Here is a 26,054-nt window from a genome sequence, read left to right as displayed (position 1 = left end):
GCCACCACACTCATTATGCACAGCCTCAGCACAGCACGGTGCAGGGCTGCAGCTCGCCTCGCTTCACTCACTGGGCTAGTAGGAAATAATCTGGTAATCTCAAACTACTCCTCCATTTCAACTGGGGCCCCATTCACACAAAGAGACTCTTTGTCCTGAAACATTTATTACCACCCTTTGGATCTCAATCAGGGAATCAATCAAAAACACATTAAACAAATATGGTTTTATATTTGATGTAAAAAGCTTTAAGGGAATTTTTTGTAGCACTGATATAAGATTTGTTACCTCTCTGGTATCAAACAATTCCTCCTGTGACTTTTCAAAAATGTTAACACAATTTAAATGGTGGTAGTGAGTGTGTGTGTGTGTGTGTGTGTGGGAGGTATCCGTGCCAGTGCCAAATATCTATAAACATATAGTACAACTTTCTGGAAACTTTATCAATCTGTCTGAGATAGATTTCGATACACAAAGCAAACAGAATGGAAGGCAAATAGGGAGTGAAGGCCAGACAAATATTTGATAAGAGGATAGGGACTGTTGTTGAGCTCTATGACAGGGTAGATGTGGACCCCACCTACACACACACACATACAAACACACCCAACCCTCAACCCTGTCTCAGACTGTCTATTTGTTCTCAACTGAGCTGAAGGTAGCAGATGTGTCTTTCACAGCCCGTAGAGTGTGTAACCAATCTACAAACAATAGCTTGGACTTGAAAAAGGTCACTGCACTTGCAACACACTCTTTACAGTAAAGGGCGATCAAATCCAACTGGCCACTTACTGCAACTAAACCATGCCCTTTAAGGTTTTTTTTTTGCTTTTTTTTACTTTACAGGCCACTAAGGCATTAAACATTGTACAGTCCATAAGTTGTGTTTTTTCTATTAGTGTCTAGGCCCTTTAGTCAGCCACTGTAATGCTATTTGAGCTCCTGTGTAAGCCCTTTACTGAAGTTTAAGTCACCTTTTTGACCTCCTGTTAAGCTAACAATTGGTGTAAACATGTTCAATCTTATTAACTTTCTAATATACATGGGGCCAGGTAAAGTGCCACAGCGCAATGTGTTAAAAGCCTGCTCTGAGTCTTGATTACAGCACACAGCCATGACAGTGAAAAAGATCTAGCACTAGCTATACTTTGTAATACTTACAAAGTATAGCTACACACTATCACTGTGTGCACAGGATGGGGGCTCAAAAGAGTAATTACATTTCACAAGATATCAGACTCATGCTGCCTTTGTTTTAATGATCTAAATAGGTAACTTACAGGCTTTCAGTTCAATGGCTGAATGAACAGATTTAAATGGAAAACTGAAAAAAAAGGTTCTAAAAAGCACCATAAACATAGTAAGGAAGATATGCCAAAATTAAAGGTGGAAAAGGTTTGTGCTCTTGACTCCAGGCTTACTAAGAAGTGGTGTCAGGTGTGTGTAGCCAAGGTGAACTGGTGCCATCATTACAGAAAAAAAGGCCCACACTCGAATGAGTTCAAATGAACAAAAATTAGTGGAGGCTCTTCAGATGCAAAAACGGGATCAATTTATTTCATAGATCAAAAGTGACATTGCGTAGAAAAAAAAGTGAACTTGAAAATGAGAACTTATAGAACATCTAATTTTACAGAATTAAATCTTGCCACACATTAGATGGTTACTCAGTCTTGAGATCACTTCCACTGTATGAATCATGTCATCATATCCCACAAAGCTTAAAAGTATGAATGTGCCTTCATCAGTTAAATAGGTCACAGTCAAATTAATCTACATTTTACTTGCTAATTTCACTTATGTCTTTTAGCCTACTTACTGTAAATGGAGTTTGTATGCTATACATTACAGATACTGCATGAGGTGATGTTTTGAAAAGCAACCCTTTTGCCTGTTTTATTTAGGTCTGTGTATTAGGGATCATGTGCAGACTGGTTGCGGTTTATAAACCCTCCTGTCTGGTGTCAGAAGGTCAGACGTCCAGCATCAGACTGGCATATCAGCTATAAATGGCAGCTACGTCACTACAGCACAAGCTAAAAATACAGGACCTGGTTTCTTCCGTTTCCCTGTATTCTCAATTGTGTATGAAACCTTAGCTGGGAAACCCTGTAGGACAAGATTTATGTGGAAAAAGTATTGGTTTTGGACCTGTTGTAGAGCAAGTAACATATTCTCTGTATTTTGACAGCAAAATGAAAATTACACACACACATATTATATATATATATAAATATATATATATAATATGTGTGTGTGTGTCATGAGGGCCAGCTTTTTGTCTTCGCTTGTGAGCCAAGTTTTAAGAAAGCTCTCTAAAAGCTATCAAAAGTTTCAAATTTTCCCACATTCCCCTACTGTGGGGTGTGCCTGTAAAGTGCTTCACTCTCCTCTCTTGAAAAGCTCTAAGGGATTGCATCATGGGACGAGGTGTAAGACGATGGTAGCAACATACTGTAACATGGGGGAAATACCTCATGTTGGTTGATTCATAAACACCTTGTGCGCTGGCTGGCTGCTCAGACTGGTCTGTGCTTTGCTGGTTGTAATGGTAGAGCTGCCTGCGCCGAGTGCCAAGTATCTGCACTGGCTTGAGTGTTGTTTAAGGACACACACCCACACACACACATACACACACACACAGTCATACAGATTATAGCATGGCTCTGTTTTAATTGAGTCTCAGCCTTTGTGGTGTCTGTTATCTCTGTCTAATAGCATACATTGGCCCTCTCTCATTATCAGAGTGGGTCTTTATCAGAGACCCTTGTTTGATACAGTTAGAGTTGACGCATTATGAACCACACACCAAGAGTCAGCAGTGATCTGCATATTCAATAACTTCCGCAATTATATGCGCAATTCATCAGATGGGATGTGATTGCAGGGGAAGTGGAATAGAGTGGAATAGAGAGGAGCAGAGAGGTCTGATTCCTGGAGGACTAAAGTCTAATCACAAAACTAACATGATAATTGAAATCTAAATTGAAAGGCTTAGCTCTCAGGGAGAGTATGGCAGACACTGAGTGTAGAGGTGCTAGTGAGAGTGAAAGAAAAGGAGAGAAAGAGTGGCAGGAAAAATAAGATTTAAACCGTGCATGTGACGCACAAGCCACTAACAATACACACATGAAAAAATAGAGGTGCTTCACACCAATGTTATAACAAGCTCAAAAAAATCTCTGTAATCCAGTTAACTGTTGAAACTTGCAGGAGGCGAGAGAGCTTGGAACAGCATGCTGGGATGCTGTGTGGAACATTTAGAAAAGAAAATGAAACTAACCAAGTAGTTTTCTTAGGTAAAAATTTATGAGTTTTTTTTCCTGTCGTGTTGTCATTACTATAATGTAATGTAAAGTCATTCTTACCTGCAGTTATTTTCAATATGCATCTGTGTATATGATTTTTAACTGCGACAGCTTAATTCTGAAACAAAAAAAACTCTAGGTTGGGTTTTTTTCAATGCAACACCTTACACTTAAGAGTTAGGGTAAGTATTTTAAATCCAGGAGAAATATATATTTTTTTTTTCCTCAACACACTCATGCTGGTCCTGGAGAGTGTGCATTAGAGGGCACTTCAATAATTGCTCAATATTCCACACTATCGCCATCATCCCTCTTTACTTGAGTAGACTCTGCTTCTTGGCCTTTAAATTCTTGTTTTCAAGAGGTGAGTGAAGTAACTGCTTAACAACAATTGTGTGAAAAGGGGCTTCGCGGTGCAGAGCAGAATGGTCCTCATCTTATTGTGAGGGTCTAATCACTTTAGCTGTTCATTCATCTTTTTACCCTGCACTACTACTCAGACATGCAAATACAGGAAAAAAAAAACGGCCAGGTTACCTTCCTGTGGTGTAATTTTTTTCGGTTCATACTAGAATGTTAGTGTCTTATTTTTCCAAAACACTTTTTGTGGAGCTATAAGTAATCATATGAACAATTTTCTTCTCAAAATCATTTAATCAGAGAAAGTATTGTGTCAGGCACTGAAATAAAGCTGTCCTCCATTTCACCTCAGAGCTTGTGCTGTCTTCACATTCACTTCTCATGTTTTACTCATTGTGAATGCAACCCGAAGGAAGAACTGCAGGAAAGTCCTCTGTTCTCCTCTCCTCCCCCTTTCTCCGCTGTCACTCCTGACCACAGGATTCATATTCATCCCTCAATAACGTTTAATTAGTAATGCCAAATTCATTAACCTGTACTGCTGTTACGCTGGCCTCAGCCATAAATTAGCTTAATGTGAGCAGACGTATTGCAGCTGTAATAAGGGACATAAAACTCAAAGAGAAACACATACTGTTCCTCCATAGTCATGGATCATTATAACTCAGCAGTGTTTTAGAGCGAGAGCATTCCTTTTCAGAGTAGCAGCTCTTTAGCAGCTCTTACTATAAGCCCATCAAACACTTTCTTTTTTTTTCTAGTAAGGATCGAAAAACTATTACTATATTACTATATTACTACTATACTATTGAAATGCATTACTCATGACAACCAGTATTTTCCTCAACACTTCCTCACACTCAAGATTTTCAATGCTTTAACTAAAACACCATGATTATAATATCATTGAATGTTTAACGGAAACAAAAAAAATCGAAAAATCGAAAAGAGGCCAAACAATACTGCTTACTGAGCCAAGAGTGCACTGGTAAAATATTTAGGTGTTTGTAAAATTCATGCAAGAGTTCATGTTGTTTCCATCATATTGGAGGTGCCAGAAACCAATTCAGAATCAGTTGTATCAGTGAAAGAGATGCAAGAGACAATTCCAACACCCTCCGACAGCTCCGTCTAATTGGTCCAAGTCTTTGGCGTCTTGTTTGTGTTTATTTAATCACCTCAAGGACTGTGTACATTTTGGCTGTGGGATATATTATCACTTTATGCTAGCAGCCTTCTCTGTCAATCTTGTTTTCTTTTAAAAACTTTAAAATGGACGATTTTTTGGGGTTTTGTTTCGTAGCCAGACAAACAGATCCAGAAAACAAACAGCTATTGTAAAAACCTGGGACGACCTTCACTGTCCTAGGATTACACGCTGACCTTTCTGCTCCTCTATCCCCCAGTGATCTCGCCTAACAGCTCACACCAAAGAGCCTATTAGGCCTGGATCCCACTTTGTTGTTAAAAAGGGTCTTGTCCTTTCAGAACACTCACTTCCTTGCTTTCTGTTTTTTCAAGCATAGGTGGTGGAGGAACACAAGTTCATTGTTCCCTCGCAGATGGAAGTTGGAGTTACCAGGGTAACAGCTCTAATCCTCCTTTTTTACCACTTTTTTCATATTAACAGCCTATCGAGTGCTACCTTTTAAGTCACAGGCAAGAGCGCTCACTCACTTTTAATTAGCTATGATTCTGTTTGCCAGGAGACAGCATGATGAGCTAATCGAAATTTACGAAATAATGACGTACTGCGAGCAGCTACTTCTTTCTCCTGAGGCCTGCTCCAAGAATAACAATAATGAGGCCATTATCGAGGATTGCACTTTAAAAACGCCCTGCCACCAAAACAGAGGACATAATTGTTCTGGTGTTTTCCATACAATCAACAACCCATTGTTGATGACTTGAGAACTAAGGGAGCAAAGAATGGGTGCCATAATGATTGGTCTGTGCTGCCATGAAGATCCTGTACAAAGTGTCCACTGAGGAAGGACCTTGATAGACTACTGATTTGCTTGTAAGAGCCGTGGATGAAGACAACTGTCTGGCTTTGTAGAAAAATGTCCTTTCTCCTTTTTGTCTGTCTTGCCGCTCAAATAGCTCCCAAGCCGCATTAGAGAAGAACCATTCATATGGTGAAAGGCTGGGAGTCACACAGGCTCATGTGAAGGGGCCACATAGTTGCTGAAGAGAATGGCCATTTATATAACCTCCCTCCATTTCAGAAAAAAAAAATTATAACTGATCTCTAGCAGAAGATAATAAAAGGCATGTTTGTTATCTGTAAGACTACAAGGTGTCCCTGAAAGAATAATGTATTGTAACATTTGACCAGGGCTTCTATACATATATTTAAAAAGTCAGTTTAGTTCACTAGTCATGTACGTCAGCTGAGCTTTATTTAACATGTCAAGATGACTCAATTAGATAATTGCATATCTATGCTCCAAAACTAACTGCATTACAGATGCAGCCTAGCCATTTGGAAATTAAAATATCCCTGAGATTAGATTATGATGAATAGAGACTGAAAATAAAATATTTTGTCAAAAAGTTCCACATCTAAACTTACTGGGTGAGAGCTCAGCGGGGTTGTACAAACACGGTGCTGCACCTATTAGTTGTGCTCCATTGTGAAGGAGTGAGAGAGACAGAGCTCGAGGGCAGGAGGAATGCTAAGTGGGCCCCTTAGCCTAGTCAACCTTCAGTGGGTTTCATTTATCTTCATCTTGTTAGACTAAATTAATTAACAATCTCAATGTTACACACTTTCTCCTTTCATTACATCAAATAATGGCAGAAATGTAGGGGGAGGTCCTGCCCACTGGGAGTAGACAGAGACTGAAGACATCACTCTCTCTCTCTCTCTCCCTCCCTCCCTCTCTCCCTCTCTCTACCTTTTTCTCTCTTTCTCCAACTCTCTTTCTCTGCTTATCTCTCACTCTGTGTTCACATCTCTGACTCTCTTCCTTCCCTTTTCTCTCTCACGCTCACTCTCATTTTCTCAGTCTCTTTGACTACAAAAACAAAAACCTGTTCAATGTCTTCCATAAACATATAAAAAATTGATCTAAAATGAAAACACATCTTCTCCTCAACAAAGAGAAAAACTTAGGCTTACAATAATGCGAGCATCAGTAGTTGTCTTTTAAAGGCGCTGTGCATATTGTATGCTTTAGTTCGCAGAGTTCTTTCACTTTTGTTTTTAAAAAAATGGGAAATTTAAGCAGACTGACAATATTTTCATCAGATAGTACAAAGGCTTTGACTTATACGTATAATCAGAAGTTCAGAATGACAGCTCAGGTGCCATTAAGTAGCAGCATTTGTCACAAATGAACGTGGATACTTTAAAACTTGCTGTACGTATGACTCAAAAGCAAACTCATGACTCATTAGAATAATGAAAGGCATATCCGGTGTGCCACTGAGATACAGCACAAAAAGTTATAAACATCTGCACATCAGAGCAGATATGTATGAGCATGCTCACAAAGCCCCCTTTGACCTAATTCAGTTGCTTGAGAAAAGATACTGGGATTCTTCACTGGAGGAATGTCTAACTGTCACATCCATCCACCCCTGTTTCTATCCTTTTCTCCCCTTTCACCCCTACCCCCACCCCACAGCCCACTCCAGGACACAAGTCTTATCCAAGCAAAAGGGCTAACCCTGAAGCAAAGCCTGCCTTTAATCTTGGCCTGATTGTTGAGGCCTCCAATCTCCAGCCAGTGTGCGTGATATCTTTCTACTAGCGCTTCTCCTTTAATTAAAACAGACATTGACAGAAGGATGTGGATTAGCAGTGCAATAATGTGTTTACTTAGAATAATCGCAGTGTTTTTCTCACAGCTATTGGAACAAAAGGAAATTGTTGTGAAACAGCCAAGGTCACAGGTCACGTTTTCTTTTTTCTTTTCTTTTGTAGATGTGGGATAGGATGTGAAAATATCCCCAGACCCCTTCACTGTCTCCCCACTGCAACATCCAATACAGGTATCTTAAGTACAGTTAGTTACCCGCCAAACTGGTTTCAACAGATGGTGAGCGTTAAACGCTGTCATCCACTTGCGTTACTCCAGAATAAGTGGAAATGAGCATAGGCAGCACGCTTTCAAAAATTTAACATGCTGTATGCCTGAATAACTTCTGTCAAACCATAACGGATACACCACCCCAGATAAACTGGTGCCTTGCCATGAAAGATAAAACTGATACTGTACATTTGTGCATAGGTTTTTCCTTTTCTGCAAAGGAAATGTATTAAATGTTTATCATGTGATAATTGTATCTTTTTATTTGTTAATTGTAATTAAAATAAAAAGCTGTTACATTTAACAGTCATAAATATTGTGGAAAATCCTTGCGAATATGATTTATACAGAGCAACTCTACAATATTAACTACACATGAGGTCAGTTTCACTTCAGCGCTTTTGAAATGTTTGTTTTACTTACAAATGTATAACAAAATCTTATTTTAGTGTGATTTTAAATGATTGGATTCTAAAGATAAATAAAATACATTTTAATGCATGAAAGATTTTCCTATTGAATTCCTGAAGGACATTTTGACTGGTGAGAGTAATGGTATCAAATTGTCCTTTCTTTTTAAAATGCCCCCAACAGTTCTGAGAGAAAAAAAATGCTGTTAATTTAATCAAATAAGTGACCTTTTGAAAAAGAAATCAAAGAGGATTCATTAGCTTTAGTAAAGTTTGGCTGACAGCAGCTTTGAAAGGCAGATGCTGCTGCTGTGGCTTCTAATGAGCCAACCCTAATTAGGGAGCAACACTGGAGCCTAGAGAAGGTGGTTGACTAGGGAAGGAGCCAATGGTAAATACGCTCTCTTATTTACTTCCTCTGTGTGTAATGACAGCACAAATTTTTAATTAGAATCACAGGAAGGGTAAAGACAAAAAATGTAAATCTTTATGGTAGGTTGAATACAAACACAGAACACAACAGGAAACATCAGTACATCACAAGGCCGCTATGCCAGCAACTGCCTTCCACCAACATCCCTGATTAGGGTGGTTAGTAAGGGAGGGCAGATGGGGAAAGTGGTCAGACAAAAGCATGCGGTGTAAAGACACAGAAAGCCTGATCTGCAGATCCTTTAAGATGTGAAAGGGAGAGGGAAGGGAAAGAAACGGGGACATCTCATCTACATCTGTCCCTCAGGTTGATGTGTGCTTTCAGTCTGACTGGAGGCTATCAGGGGGAGCATGCCAGTCAGCCGCACACTACATGAACACAATCATAACACACAGCTTGGGTAAATATGTTAGAATCCATGTTTGACATTGTTCAAATATACAGACACATGCGCACACACAAACATGTGCACGCACACACAGGACAAAGTCTAAAGCTAACAATGTGTCAGAAAGTTTAACCCCTGTTAGCCCACTACCACCCCTGCCCAACCTATGATGATCCTACATGGCAACAACGGAAATGAAACTAACCTCAGTAAAAAGCTGCTACGAAGAAAGCCCTCCATGTCAGCGTGTGGGGTTCTGGCAGGAGAAATCACAGAGAACCATTTTCACTATGAAACGAGTATTAATCAAGAAGAAGAACAAGGAGAAAAGGAAGAAAATGGGGATAGAAGGGAAGAGAAAAAGAAAGAAAGAAAAACACATAGAGCATACATCTTCTGCCTATAATAAGGCATGTCTTTAATTAAAGCAGAAATATGGCTACGAACCCATCCTCTCTTTTTATGAACTGACATCATTAATTATACCTCTTTCCATCGAGGGAGTGGATTTGCATACAACATCGGTTTGCACTGAGAGCCTGATGATATGTTTGCATCAAATAAACTCTGCCTACTGATCTCTATACAGTCTTTTTCCGCAGCTGTGTGCAGATATATACATGTACATCCAGCACTGTGACCACAGATCCCAGTGCAGCTCTAGTCTGTTCAGAGTAGCCAACGGTGGTCCAGCTGCAGCACATGTGTGGCGAGGGTGCTGTGGCTTCTGGGAGCCCGGCCGCAAGGGACCCAAGCTGGGACGCACAGCGCCAATGAGGCAGGAGGATGTGGTCATGATGTCACCGCTTGCAGGGGTCGTTCAGAAGCCTTACCCACAAAATACTGGAGACACATGGCTAAAAATGACTTACAACAGGTTTCCATTAGCCTATGTTATTGGTCTGTGTAATATACACTTTTATTGTGTTAAGATTGGTTGGAAATTGATTAGGACTTCCATGTGCTTTGTTTTAAGTGGTAAAAACGAGCGACGATTCCAGAGAACAGATTTGTGAGTGGAACTTTTGTCAGTGGTTGAAATTTAAATGTCTCTCAGATCTCACAACTTGTCTTATAAAGACACTCAGCCACTCGAATATGGCAAGGATATTCTCTTGCAAAAATATTTCCAGCATTTTAAACAGCTATTTCACTTCAACATTTCATCACCCCACCATCCTACTATTCAATTTCATAACTTTTAAATTCAAGAGCTCTCAAGTCCACAGATCAGAATTCCTGCTGTGAAAAGCACTACTTTTTAACACCAATGGAAGGAAAAAGAGTTTTTTCAGAACTTCTTCTGTTGTAACACTCCCTCATGCACATCATCGTGAATAACACAAAACACAGCAGCAAATGACATCTCAGCCCTTAAACACCTTAAGTTTTAGTGACATGGGTGTAATTTGGCATTTTCTCTCCTTGCTCTCTTGGCTTATGAGACAAAGCCTCTGAGAGAATGGAAAGACTGAGCTGGGACCAAGGACACTGTGCCTTTCAGTCTGGCCAGCACTTAGCGAGGCAGTGGATCCTCAAGGCCCAGAGGGCTCAGCCGAGACTTTTCTCACAATAAGGTGTCTGGGGAGGCGGGAGTGGCATAGCCAGGGGCGCTGCTGCTCTGCTCTTTTCTCCACTCAGCTGGGCCCAGCGCACATAATACCATCACCACACCACAGCACACCAAGCCAGTGACAACGTGAGAAAACAACCGTCAAACAGTGCAGAGCAGATCAAGCGTGTCTCCTCACTTCTCTGAGTGCAAAAAGCACACATACTCTACGTCAGGCGCACACAAACCGAAACAATTATAGACAAAAATGTGATTTTTGCTCTCAACTTACAATACGTGCAACATGTTGTGTAAAAATTTACATACTGCAAACCAGAAATTAGGTATTTAAATGGTACTGGGTTTGAAGCAAAAACTCAACAAACTTGCACATAATAACAGGATGAACAGAGCACTCTATTTGTATTATGTAAATGTGCATTTTTGTATTTAACTGGAACCTGAATCCCTCAACAGGTCTGTAAAAACAGTTGAATAGCAGGAGAGAAAATAAAATAGATTAGGCCATGCTCATGCTCTATCTTTATCTTTGGTTTCATTCCATAACCCTTGTTCTTTCACTCTCTCTCTCTCTCTCTCTCTGCTTGTGTTTCCTCAGCTGTGCCTGCTGTCTACGATCCCATTGTGGTCAGAAACAACTGAACTTAGCCTATGGAAGCAAAGGTGTGGTTTGGAGAGCAAATGACCAAACTCAGGAAAAAGTGACGGAGCCACATTGTATTTGCTCTTCTCCCAACACAAAAAAACAAGAATGGCTTAAAATTAAGGCTCGACCACAATTCAAGGGCAGACTTTTTGGTGAAGGAGAGGCAGGGAGGATTGACATCACTAAGTTGGCCTGGACCAGTCTGAGCAGCACGGCAGCCCTTTCGAAGAATGAGCCTCTGCCAAAAGCTGCCTCTGCCTAACCAAGTCTCCCACCATCTGCAACAAATGTGCTCTATTAAAGCAGTACCATATGGACAACAAGCTAGCTATTAACACGGCTTCAGCACATCCCCTTAACCTAGCCCAGATTTCAAACTTCCAGTCAAATTGACTGCTGATTTAATGCACCGCCAGCAGCCATGTGGGTCTTGGCACGAGACGGCACTCTCAGCCTTCAGTCATTAACAGGCTCATGTAGTGCGCGGCACACAGCGAGACACAGAAGTTAGCTACACAGATCCTACCAGTAACTACATCGCAGGTTACTTGGTATATCCCTGAACCCATATGAGAAAAAGAAGCGACGTCCAAATAGGAGGATACAGAGAGCGAGACTCTACGCTGATCCAGGGACTCTAACCTTCTTAAGACAAGTAAACTAGGGCTCAAAACACTGTGTTCTACAGAGTGGAAACTAGCTTATGAAGCAAATCTACCCACAGAGCTGCTGCAGTGGCAGCCTAACTGGGCTTATGTCTCAGTTCTTCCACAGTGATGGAGAGTGCATTTGCTCCCTCTGCGTGGATCCAAAATGGCAGTGATTAACCCTGCAGGGTGTGAGGGGGGGGACACTTAAATCCCTGTGGGCCGGGCGGCCATGTTGACGCCTCTACCCTCTCTGAGTCATGGGTGGACCCACCCACCGCTCACAAAGCCATGCTCTCTTCTCCTCGACCATGACGCCACAGCTATGAGCCCTCTGTTCTACGACCCAGAGACAACACACACACACACCAAATCAATTACAGTTCTGTGGTTTTAACCCGACTCCAAAGTTCAGTAAATTTTGCTTGTTTATTTTTTCTCCTCCTGTCTCAGCTGCTTAGATACTGTACATAATTAGAGTGGAAACACATTTCTTCTCTTAGAAGCCTGAATGTACACAGTTCTGTGGATTTATAGAGACTAAATATTGGCATTAGCGACAACACCGTTTATTTTGATTTTACGTTTTGATTTAACCTTGTTAGTTATTAACCAATTCTGTTCTTCATGATAGCAATATGTCTATCTGTCTGTGCTAACCAACTGTCATACTAGGCCAAAGATATTTGTTCAACAAACTTGTATTTCTGAAATTCTAACCATTAATCTGTTTAATTTAACTTTTAGTTTGTTACATTTTAACAAATAAAAAAACAGAGTTAGCTCAGTTAAAAGATTATTATTGCTACTACTATTATTAATGTTAATGTTGGATCAGTAAAAGATTTATTCAGATTGCCATTGTAAATAAAACAGTTATTACTTTTCAATTTTTAACCCCTGAACATAAAACCTGGGATCATTGTTCGACACCATCTCTACCCGTAGTGCCCCTATGCAAATTGAAATGATAAGCTAAAGACTGCCTGATGACAGTCTAATTAAATAAGCCTTTCAGTACTCTCAGTGGAGCAGAAGGATGTGTGAAAAGGTACTGTTGGTTTGAGAAGAGGGAGATCCTGGGAGGGGAAAAAAAAGCTGTCCAAGCAATCCCAACATCCCAACAGACAGCTTTACGCCAACTCAACACCCAGTCACATGAAATATGGTGATACCTGGTCAAGCACATGTGTATTTGTCCACACGCACTGACATATATGCATATAATGTACACCTACAATGTAGTGCTCTCTCTCTCTCTCACACACACACACACACACACACGTCTTATGTTTCCTTTTACTAATGGCAATAGTGTCCCATTGACCCCCTCCCCCCATCCTCTAACACACACATACACCTATGCTTGCATGCACACACACACATACACACATCTCAGTCAAAGCTGCCAGATGAGTAGTGAATTAATTTGTGTGAGCCACTCCAACATTAGGAAGGTGTGTTGAAAGGTGTCTGCTCATGTTTCAAATTAAACGCGCTGCTGGTCAGCATTAGCACCTCGCCACCCGTCGGCAACTGACACTTAGGGGGCTGGGGGGGATGGGAGGAAGGAGGGGAGCCCATCCGCCGTTCACACTGGAATAATTAGAACATGTCAGGAAGAATTAATTTCCTCATTTTTCAAAAGGATACACAGAAATTACCATGTTATTATATGACAGGGTCCCTGGGAGGATTGGATTAAATTTGATTTCTTGCGCAGCCCACACAACAAATTAAAGTCATAAATGAGATGGAAAGAAGCGGGGCACAGAGCATATGTTTATGGCAATGAGTGAAGCCAAGGGACCAGAAACAACTATCTTCATTTCATTTTATTTAAATCAGGCCGACACCGTGTGTCTGAATGACAGCAGTTGCTAATGGGTCGAGATTAGAGGCTCCTTGATATTAACAGAGATTCAACAACTTCTTCTAAAAAGCAATGGAACGTACAATGTGTATACCGCTAGATGAGCCTATTCTGCATGGAATGACCAGCTGAGAGAGTAAAATACTTAATCTGGGTCTTACCACAACAAAATGATTGAATTTGCATCTGTGCATATGTGTGTTATGTTGACCAACAGATGACACACTGGCAGGTGCAGCCTCTATAACATTTCAAGCTGCCTCTATACAAAATACTATATATACAGTATGTACTAGCTTTGTACCTATACAGAGGACCAGATTATATTACATATTCTATGCTTTTCAGGGAGGATAAAAATCCCACAGAGGAATAGAGCACAATAAGCTTAGAAGTTACTAGATATGATGTTTAACTTCTATTTAGGATGAGATACATCCCAATTCAAAGAGTATATTAGACTGACCCAATCTAGTTACACAATACTGGGCACCATTTCAATTCTTGGGACTTAGATTTGTTATCTTACTATTACAGTTTAATACAGGCTTGCCTGGGAAGAATTTTTCAACACTTTCAAAATAGGCCGTCATTAGAGCCTAGCACTCCCCTGGGCACCACAAACTTTAAATAATTTGCGAATCAATTAACTGGCTACTCTCAACGCAACAGGGATTTCACACTCCAGGGTCGTGGTGCATTATCAGTTGGAGACGATTCATGGCGTTTTGGGAGAAAAGTTCATGGTTGAAATCATTAATTCATTTTACCGGACTTTTAGTTATGCATTGCTTTCCACAGCTGGGGTAGCAAGAAGATTAATGGCATGTTCTTTGGTTCTGTTTTCTGCTGTATATAGCTTAATCAGTGAAACTCTGTCCTACAGTATAAGGGAACATACCTTGAGATACAGGACAGCAGCCAAATCCATATTAGATTTTTATTCTTCAGAGAATGGCATAAAGTCCATCAAAATTTCAAACAACAATAATAACAAACTCAGAGGTTGGATCCCATTCATGATTTAATAGAGACTGCCAACTGTAGAGAACCCAGTCAACACCACACCTAATCAAACTGCAAACACTGAAAACATATTTTAGTTAAAATACTTCAAAATGAGGTAATTAATGAGTAATACAGAGAGCAAGCTATTTATTGGAGGTATGTTTTGGAAGCTGGATAAAGTTCAGGCAGGTTTTTTTACATTCTTGCCGGGTAATGACGTGCAACAATTAGTTTTCCAACTACTGGGAAACTGGGATCCTCTGAAGTAATTGAGGCTGATGGAATTTAAATCTTTGTTAGGTGGTCTTTCTCAAGCAGTCGCTGTTCAGCAACATATTGACCATAATCACTGCAGGGTCAGTGGACTGAAGAGGCCCATTTCATAAATAATAGATGAATAACCATTCAAAGGTTATTCATTTTCATTTTATGGTGAAGTGCTGTTTATTTAATTTCTGACAGAATGGCTCCCGTGCATCCTCCCCTTCACTGGTGCCATCGTTAGCGAGCTGAGATGGTGTGTCTGTTGTTTATTAGATAAATGTCACAAACTAACAAAGAGTGTACGGCCTATTCAGATGGTCTAACATATCTTCAGGTGTTTCCAAATGAGATTGCATGAGTGTAATTAAAGTTGTTCTATATGCACTCCAGACACAAACTAAATTACTTCCTGTCAGGTTCTGAGATTAATTGAACCTGTAGGTTAAAGTTGCAAAGTATGTACAGTACATTTTGGATTGTGTGCGGATATAACTGTCACAGGAGAGTGGGATGGCACACTAAAACAACATGGCCATGGACAGGCAGTGAACACTCTGGGGGATATTATGAATTAATCAGTCGTACAAAAAAGGTATGTGTTGTTTGTTTTTTCAAGGAGTAATGAGTCTGTAGTATCAAAACTTGAGGGGTCCATTTATCCGCTATTCACTATCTTCTAAGGAGCATTTGGACCATATGAACCAGTAGGGGGCAGCAGCCAGAGCAACCAACCCAAGTAGACTATTAGTGTCCTGTTAAATTAGTTCAATTTATGTTAAATATTTTCTAAACAAGCATATGGCTTATTACTTGTCCAGTAGTGGCATAAGATGTTACAATGATTTAATTTAATAAGTTAAGATTGTATATTACAAATACAATCCATCCATTTTGTGCTGATACACAGAAAACCGCGTAAATTCTTTATGGTTTTCCTCTGGATTCAACTGTAGTCAAGTGCAGAGACAAAAGTTGTTTGATACTTACATGTAACTTTCTCAAGGTTCATACTTAAATAAAACAATTTTCAATCTTATGCTTAGAGAATCAAGATGTAGTCAAAAAAAACAACATCTGGTGTCAATGCAAACAACAAAAAAGACAAGCTGATGTTAAATGCAGACAATGGATAATGTTTTATACAGTAGGTCTATATTAAAATTATGTATGTGCATTTGTGTGTGTGTGTGTGTGTGTGTGTGTGTGTGTGTGTGGTACAAACAATACAGGGACCCACTCTTGTAAATATTGCTCCATAGCACCACTAGTGGCCAAAAACTCCAAAGTGTGCCTTTAATTTAGTAATTAATATTATCCTATGGACCTATTGTTCTTCACATAAGATTACATTACAGACACATTCTAAACAAAAAAAAAAACTGGTATATGTTCAATGTGTTACACCTACTGTATATCAGTTTGGAGGTTCTTTATATCATCAGTGCTTGTATTACATCTCTATGAATACTGTGTGCATGATGTCTTTTGTTGTTGTGTACATGTAGCTTTTAATAACTTTCATTATTTAGATGTTCTGTTTATGATGACAAAACCACAAAGAGTATGACCTGACTGAAGACCGACGGACAGTTGTGGCATGCTAAGTCATAGTACACCCATTTTACGACTCCAAGCCATTCACAACAAACTCAACAACACTCACATGCAGCAGCAGTGAAAGCTTGCTAGTAGACAGGTGCATGTTCATCTGAGCAGAAGACTGTGTTTGACGTGAAATGGCATGATTAAACAATGGTAAATGGTCATGAACTTTCAATGCAGAGAGACATTTCCCTGCTGTTATTGAAGAGCTTCTCAACTACATTAATATGACTCTCATGATATCTCCAACTGACATTTGGAAGAAAAGAATAATATCACCTAAGTTCCTCACCTTTATTTGCTCAATATCTAAGATACATTTTTATTAGAAAATCTGCATGAGCAGCAGATGAGCAAAGACTGTTAAAGTAATATTATGTGGATGCAGAGAGGAGTGTAGTATGATCTATTTTATTTTCTAAGCTCTATGAAATTCTGCATTCCAAAATAACTATCTTACTCTAATACTTGAAATTTTCCACTTAAACCTCTTTTAAACTGACATATTGTGGTTTACAACCAATCAGTATACAAGTACTGTGATCTTGACCTGAGTTAGACGGAGGTCTCATGTTTCTCATGAAACATCTTTTAAATCTTAGGGATACTTAAACATGTACTGTATGTAGTGTGTAAGTTGTTTCATTAACTTTTCATAAGGAAATAATGAAAAAAGAATAATAAAATCATACCACCATATTTGCAAAATAAATACAGTAGCTGCCATTTTTGATTTATTAAAGGTTAACAAACCTCCTTTATAAATATATTCATAATATGTTTATATAAATCTATGGTTTAGTAGTGACCCAGGTTTTATGTGTGAATGTTAAAGATCATTGATTAACCCCTGACAGCATGAGACATAATGGCTTCATTATCCTGTGTGTGAAAGTGCGGTAGAAGAGATTCTAAAGTGTTAATCAAAAATATACAGTAGCTTCAAAGAGGATGTGCAGTTGTTCATAAATTAGTTACGGTCTTTTAGTTGAGATCTCTTTGTGGTTTCACAGAGCATTTGGTCAACAATACTTAACATTATCTTCAATGCTTATTCTAGCTAATGACATTCAAGGTTTCACATTTTTTTATCAGCATCAGTTGTAAAGAACTTTCAAAAGACATTTCCTCAAAGGCTGCTGTTGGTTTTTCTCTTTTGTTGGGAATTTTCTTTTCTGTGAGGCTTCAAATAGCCATTAAGGAAGGTACGTACAGTTAATACTTACTAGAAAGCCTGATTTCATCTTAAAACTGCAACTCCTACACAAGAAATTACAAACTGTATATCCTACAGCAGCAATAAAAGATGGAAAAAGGAGAAAGGAAATAAAAAACCCTGAGCAACTACAACACAATATGGAAATGAAATAACTTCAACAAACTTCTGGAAAAATAAATTAGAGGATCTAATGTTCAAAAGGTCTGTCAGTAAGTTTGTGCCTATATAGCTGTCTAATTGTGCATACATTGTGTGCCTATCCAATTGTCCACCTCATTTGATGCAGGTGTTCAGTGTGGGTGAAAGACAGCAGGGGTGTGTGAGACATGTGGCAAGACAGAAACAGCTGAAGAGGCAAATTGATACTTACAAAAACTGAAAGACTCAATCCCCAGCTTCCAGCGATCACTGGTAGGTTGATTTTGAATTCATGTAAATGACCTGAAATGTAATCAGAAAGAAGACAGAAGAAGGCTACTTTAATCTGTGTCCTTATACTGTACATGGCATCAAATTAATACTACTAACATCTTTAAAATTCTTGCAGTTAGTTATAATATGACAGAAAATACAACTTTAAATGCTATTATAGTCTAAATTTCTTTTATTTGTTGAAAAAAAAAATACCACAGAATTTGGAACATGGTTTAAAATCAACATGGTGCTTAGATAACTGTGTTTACCTACGTCAGAACAAACAGAGACAGAACAAGAGAAAGAATTGAGGCCAGGGTGACTGTTGGCTGAGGGTCAGAGTCTCTACAGCTGAGCTAAAACAGCTTTGTTAGAATCTGACCTCTAGTCCTCACAGCTGTCACCAATGGGAATCTGTCCTAGACAATGTTTAAAATCTACTTCTCTGCTACCTCATTAATCAGTCCTCCAGGCAGTGAACTCCACTAATAAACAGCTTTCATATAAAGTGGTTGTTTTATTAGATTTTGCTTTCTTTTTTCAAGCACTGCCTCCTAATGATTTATTTAGGGGCCATGCTCTGTTAGTTCAGCATGTCTGTTGAAGTGCTGCAACTTAAGAGCTTTGTTAGAGAACACACAAATAACAGTATAATATATAATAATGCCAAGCTTCAAAATATATCCCACAGTTAAGAAGGAATGACAATAGAGGAAAAAAACTATTCAGAACAAAACTGATCAGAGCAACTAGCTTGAGGGATGAAAATGCCAGAAGCTCATTCATGTTCATTTTCTCACATTATCTTGTTTTTCACAATAAACCAAGATCTCATTACGAGCTGATTTATACAATTAGTCCGCCTCAGCACTGCCAATTAAACAAAGCCAAGGGTTTTTTAAGGTCACGCTTAACTGATCTGTCACTAATTTGCGCTACAGCACCTCAGTCTCCCCTCGCCGCGGCCAATAAACCACCACCAACAAGACCAGATAAATGTACCGACTACCACTACATTGTTGTCAGAGCACAGCACGGAGTCTGCTGCGTGGGAGGCTGGAGGGCTAACAGAATGAGTCAGATAAAGGCAAAGAGTTGCAGACAGGTTTGAATGTGGTAGCCTTGAGGCTGGAGGTGATAATGGGGGAGAGGGGACCCAGGTGACCCCAGCTGAATGGAAAGCTGTTACATGAATAGCACCTCTGAGTTTAAAGTCTACTCCTGCCTCTCAAATGATGCTAAACACACACAATTTAGCTGTTCTGAACTATGCTCCAGCTGCAACCACCCACTCCTGTATTCACACACACACACAACACACACACACGCACACACGATTAACTTATATTAGGAGCTATTCAGTCAACACAACAATCCTTGCATGCTGGAAAAACCACATATTACATGGATGGTAATTCAATACAGCAGCCTTGTCAAACATCTGACTATATGCCTAATTCCTGTTGCGCCTAAATAAATGAGAGCTCTTATAATTACAGACATTAACAAACCTTTGAATTCATAATCTGATGTTAATTAAGAACAATGAGGTAAATAATAAATGGGTAAATGTATTCCTTATTCATTGCTTATTTCAGTTAATTATTTGTCTGAGGGAAAAAAAAACAAAGGAATTTATAATTGCAAATCATGAGCAGACCCAAATGATATTATAATGAAGCAAATGTAGTAATCCCTGTGGTGTAATAAGAGTCAGTGTCAACCGGCCTATTGTAGATGCATGTAGCAGCTCTTTTCCTGCTGTGAATCAGACCTACAGGCAGGAAACATAAAACAGGCACTCCCCAGTCCTAATTAGAGGATCGGGGACTTATTAAACACAATTCCAGTCAACCCCAAACTCAAATTATTAGTTTCACCACATTTTTATAAACAAATTGTCAACACACTTAACCAATATAGTTTCCATTTCTGTTGGTGGGAGCGGATGAGAGGTAGCATATTCCACTTAAACAGGAGATGCCGACTCCATTAGACCACAGCTACACAGATTAGTTTGATATTAAAATAATTTCACTATGTGGAAAATACTGGTGGTTTAGCCGTCAGACACAAAAATCCAAACAGGCCAATGGTTCTGACATCAAAGGAGCGGGGACAGAGAGCTCACAGCCACCTGTGGCATTTCTGTCAAAGAGTGGCCTTTTCTCTAGCTTTTGCTAGTCATAGCTATCTCACACACACACACATAACACACGCAGAAGAAATACATGAAAACGCAAACATGCACACACACCCAAGATGCCCCAAAAGCTTTCATATGCAGTGAAGCAGAGTCGAAAATTATAGCATCAGTTCCAGCACTGACATTTGTCAGGGAACACACACACACACACTTACAGTACCTTACCCCAGTGACGACTGAACCAATTCTTTTTTGTATTTGCCGTTCTTGATCTACACTTGTTAGAAAATCCAGAATTTGTTCCTAAATGAAACTGCTCAGACAAACACATGCAATTTGTCTGATGCTAGATTTTAATTCCATATATCTGCACTGAGAGGGTGAAATATAAGGTTAACCCATTCACTTGTACTAAAACCTCCCACGTAGAAACTGTTCATGTATCTTTATACACACACATCAAACAAACTGTATGCCTCCTGGGATTACCGTTTGAGCTAAAAGCCTCTTGTACAGTACAAGACAGAAAGCAGTTTTACTACCACAGCAAAGCTCGGAAAGATTCACTTTCGAACCAAATGAACCTTCACATTCCAGACATGTGTTCATGTAATGTGTGGGCTGTGCTTGATTTAATTTTCCTGGACCATAACACAGACTTGTGTTTTTAACCATCATGTGACAGTGGCTCAATATCAATAGACAACATAACCACAACCGTTTACAGAACAGAGAGGATCCACTACTACATAGCTGCATGTTTCATGTACTCTCAGTTATATATGGGGCATTTTAAATTAAATATATGTGGGTGTTTATGTGTCTACTGCATACATGTATGTACTGTATATGTACTTTTCACCTCATGTAGTCCTGGATATGCATGAGACAAGCCAAAACTTGTACTTCAACTTCTGTTTGGAATTCATCCAGATCTGCGACATGTTAAAAAAAAAAAAAAAAAAATCCTCCCAATCCTCCATTCCAAATCCTCTCTCTCTCCTGCGTCCAAACATGCTAAAGTAGGAATTCTGCCGAGTTAGTTATTTTGACAATAGAGGTAATCTATGCCATCAGCAGGCTGCTCCCTAACTGGATGCTGTGTGGTTATCTCTGCAGAAGCAGCAGCCGCACAGTCAGGCCGGGGACTGCATGGGGGAGTTTGGGATGCAATGAGGTGGGGCTGTAACAGCGGTCCCAGGGGAAATAGGGAAATGGGAGGAAGGGGCGGAGGGGGGGTGGGGGTTACGCTGCGAAGGGGTGAAGCGCAGAACATTCTGGCACAGAAATGTCTGATATAGTAATTGAACACATGTGATTGTCTGTTAAATATCCAGTTCCATAAAGTCAATCCTCTCCGCAGTAGCATCATCTGTGAAATATGAAACGACAGCTTCCATGCAGTGAGTAATCACCATAGCCAGGAATGAGAGAATATCACTTGAGAGGGAACAGCTAGTGTCCAGGTAAACTGTGGATACTTTGACTCTAGCCTAGATTATTTTGAAGAGGTAGTATTTGTGGAGTCATAATTAGCTCGTAAATTTATCTACTTCCTGTTCATATAATAAACAGCAGACAGCCATGACCAAAAACTAAAAAATCCAGTGCTATGTTGTTAGAGAGATAAGCTGTATTTCTACTAGCGATCCACCATATCATTGAGTTATTTGGTGTTGGAAACAGGTCAGTCACGTGCAAACAGCTGTTTCATGCTCCAGCACACCGTTAACTGTCACAGCCTTACTAACCTCTCTTTTATCCTCTTTTCATCTTTGCTCTCTGTCTCTCTCAAACCGCCTTTCTCCTTCTCTGACTGATCCCCAGTCCTGACACTGGACTACAGCAGACCAGACACTCACAAAATGTCTAGCACCAACATGTCAGGAATGACTACCAGAATGGCACTCCAGTTAAAATATCTTTGTTGAGAGTAAAACAGTGACCGGCATTTTGTCTGTGTCAAAACTAGAAGTGCAATACTGTCAGATAAAGCAGGATCAAAAGAAATCCACCCTTGAGCAGCAGCTATTCTGCCCAGAGTTTGTTACAAGCAATAGACTGATACAGATACAGCGCTGTGGCTGAACGAGGCTTTCATGTGCTGCTCGGCAAATACATTATCTGTCATTTCCTCTGCGTCAAATAACAAGAATAAAAGTCTATTTACTGAGCAACTGGGTTGAGGCCGGGTAAAGAGAGAGAAACGACCAGCAAATAGAATGTTTTCCTCCATGGTGGACGGCATTCAGTCCCCAGTGCTCCTAACAGGCGGGCGTGCAACCTATCAATTCTCTTTGATTCCCTCTCACATATTCTTCACTCCAAAGACTGTAAAGACAGAGAACACAGAATAGGCTTGTCTTCTTGCACGCTGATGAGACCTCTTTTCTTAACTTCCAAGATATGCACGGGTATTTTCTTTTCCTTTTTTCTTTCTTTCACTGTCTCTTTCTTATTCAGTGTGGGGTTTGTGTATTTGTGTATGTTGGGGGCAGGGGTATGAAAACAAGTCTCTCCCTCTCTCCCAGGTAATGTGTTTATTTTCCTGGACCCATCTTCTAGTTTACTGCGTGGTGGTGTTTCTCCCCTCTTATCGCCTGGCCCTCGCGGGGCACTTTAGCCCCTCAAATCCTGTTCACCACATACTGGTTTTAGAATCTGTGAAATGAGTGCTAGAGAAGCGTGGCCACAATGTCTGCCTGTGTTGCTACTGGACTCAAATGGGCTTGGTGCTTTTTTGTCCAGGGAGATGCATAAATGGAAGTTTTTAACACCTCAAAGGAGGCTGGGCCTTTGTGGAGCCACACTAGAGAAGCCTGCCAGTCTCCTGAGGAGGCAGACACACTGAGTGCTGCAGGACAAAGAGCTAGAGGAGCAGAATCAGCAGGGGCATCACTCTGCTTTGGGCACCAGACAGACACACACATGTACACTCACATATATACAGTAACCGCACCTACATACAGAGTGCACATACACACACACACACACACACACACAAATGTTTGAATGGCATGTTCCAACTATCTGAACTACCGGTAAACACAGTACAATCATAAGAAGCGGATATGTCAAATATATCACAACAGTCTTATTTTATTTCCAATCTGGTAAATTAACCAACAGCAAAGTTCTACATCATTTACCCACCTCACACCTGCAGTTCAACCTAGACCTAAAATCAAACAGCCTGCAGCAGTAACCAAAGAATAAAACGACAATTGATCTGAATATAAATACTGTATTTCCACCAGTTGAAATACAACATACAGTAGCTAACTGTTAATAGATTCATATGTGATTGTACAAACACGCTCAACAGAAATAACAAATACAACCAGCACAACAAATGCCGTCATTTCCTACTCATTGATTTCAGCTCCACTGTTTGAAAATAATTTCCTCATTTCCATCCCAATTTTCCTTATTGAAATTCTTTTTTTTTATTCCCGAGTACAGCCCAACAGCTGGCATTTACAATCAGTCTTTATGCTGTTTAGATGTCTACAATAAGCATTTAGATGCAAATATCTCTGCCTTGTACAAAGGAGTTGCAACTTCTGTCAGAAGCGACATAATCAACCTGCAATTGTCTCCTGGCTCCAAGTGGTTTCCAGTGACAAGGCCTAAGCCTTAAGCATCTGTATTCAAATGATTCCCTATTTCAGGCGCAGTTTAGTGTGGATTTTTCCAACAGTATTGCACTGAAAATCAATCACATGGTGAATTAAACCAGAAAGGAAACAACTGATCCATAAATGATCAGGTTACAACGAGGCATTGGTGTCCGCAAATTATTCAGTGTTTTCCTTGTTCGAAAAGAAGCGGGGACGCACTGTTTGATGGTAGGTTTTTCCATGACTTGTATTACTGTTGCACATTTTATGATTTGCAAAGGCAGTCTTAAGTTGACAAATAATTATTTTAGCAGCTCAGCACAACACAGGGAGACAACTTCACCTGATGACATGTGGGAAACCTTTGTAGCCTGTTGTAGAGTAAAGAAAGTCTTAAATGAGCTGCAGTGGTCTCAGAAAATAAAAAAGATTCCATGTCAGAAATAACTCAAGAATGTACTCTAACAGCATTTCTCTGCATGTTTCTCTGCATCCTGCTAACACCTGAAATCTAAAAAGTGGTCCAAATTTTAGTCTTTAGTTTTTAGTTTATTAACCCAAATGAACAACTGACAATGATTGAAATCTTGAATATGAATCAAGGGTCAAATAAATTAAAGAAATGAGTCTGTGCTACTGAAGTGTATGTGGCCATGGTGTAAATCTGACAGTGATGGGGGCATATGCTTTGCTTTAGCTCCACTGGCCCCTGTACAGCCATTTTAACAATTAACATTATAACCTCTGTTTTCTCTTTTTATTTACAGTTGCAGAGGTCATTTGTCTTTTTTTGAAACCCACAATTAATAGCAGCGTTTGCAAATGCAAATGAGTCCATTTAGGGGGAGGGAAAATGATCAGTTTGAGAATATTTCTGCCTTCTTAATCTTCTAAAGAGGGAAATGATTTAAAAGGAGGACACAAATCTCCAGTGACATGGCAGGAACTGTAGGGCACTTTCCTCTCTCCCTCTCTCTCTCCATTCTCCCTTTCTCATCTCACTCATGTCTCCCCCGCCCCCTATCCCCATTTCTCTCTCCTCCTAATTTACCTCTCCCCCCCTTGTTCCCCTGTAGGGGTGGAAGGGCCAGGAGTAAGGGACAAGGAGCTGGGAGTAGGGCTCTGGTTGGCTTGTCCCCTCAGAGAAAACAAATGTAGTGTTTGAGCCACTGATCACTGGTATAATTGAGTTTAACACTCCTTTTCTGGATTAAAAAAAAGCCTTTGAAATGAAAGGTCAAATTACCTCTACAGTCAGGCAATAAATAAGTCAAACAAGGTAAGAGGTTCCTGCCAGCATATGTTAGTGGCAAATTTAATTAGCGGAAAAACAGGAGGCTCTCTATCGGACACTTTTCCATTCCGCATTGAACAAAAGCAATGCTGGAGTCCAAATCAGAGACATGACAATTGTACAGCGAAGGAATTTAAATATATCAATCATCGCTTAACGAATCTCATCATTTAAACTTTAAGTAAATAACATTAAGCCACTTTTCTCAGAGCATACATCCAACTCACTAAATCGGTACAAATGTATGTACGCCAAATATTTTAAAAATCCAGCCTAGGTAATAATATAATATTACCCAGATATCCACAGCGATTTCACACATAATTAAATTACATGGGGAAAAAAACTTCAGTCTGGATGACGTTCTTTCCCGTTAGTCTGCACACCTCTTAATACATGATTTTTCCCATTATGTAAGGTATCCTATAGGCCCATTGTCCATTGATTGCAGCACAAGGAAAGGAAATGGGCATCAAGTAAGGCTGCAGTCTGGACTGGGAGCACAGACGGTGGCCGAGCAATGCACAGAACAAGGGAAAGAGAGAGAGAGACAACACTGCTCTACACCCAACTAGCTACAATGTGGCCTCTGTGACATAATGCACTCTGCACAGCAGATTGTGGAAAATAATCCAAAATTTACTGGTTCGCATATCCAGCAATAACAACTGACATCACAACCTGTACCATATATCCCATGTTTCAGGGCACATTTTGCATTTAGTGGAGAATGAAGGGGGTAAGAAAAACATCGTCAAGTAGTTATTATATTCCCATCATGTCCTGGGAGCCCATTACAGCATGGCACAAGC

General features: G+C 39.9%; 1 protein-coding gene across 9 annotated transcripts in view; it reads right to left on the bottom strand.

Annotated features, from left to right (window-relative positions):
• sox6 (SRY-box transcription factor 6) overlaps nt 1-26,054 on the bottom strand; it is a 140,559-nt gene that overhangs the window by 100,738 nt on the left and 13,767 nt on the right. For 7 of the 9 annotated variants that reach the window (XM_067588168.1, XM_067588206.1, XM_067588186.1 and 4 more), the window contains 2 exons: nt 18,139-18,209; nt 9,142-9,192 (listed from right to left, as the gene is read on the bottom strand). In XM_067588168.1, the coding sequence (XP_067444269.1) occupies nt 9,142-9,176 (35 nt within the window). In that variant the 5' untranslated portion in view covers nt 9,177-9,192; nt 18,139-18,209. The remainder of the gene's footprint in view (nt 1-9,141; nt 9,193-18,138; nt 18,210-26,054) is intronic. The other 2 variants (XM_067588213.1, XM_067588222.1) reach the window with 1 other exon arrangement.

Source organism: Thunnus thynnus, chromosome 1 (assembly GCF_963924715.1).
Source record: "Thunnus thynnus chromosome 1, fThuThy2.1, whole genome shotgun sequence".
In the NCBI taxonomy this organism is placed as follows: Eukaryota; Metazoa; Chordata; class Actinopteri; order Scombriformes; family Scombridae; genus Thunnus; species Thunnus thynnus.
This window is presented reverse-complemented; position numbering and strand designations above follow the sequence as displayed.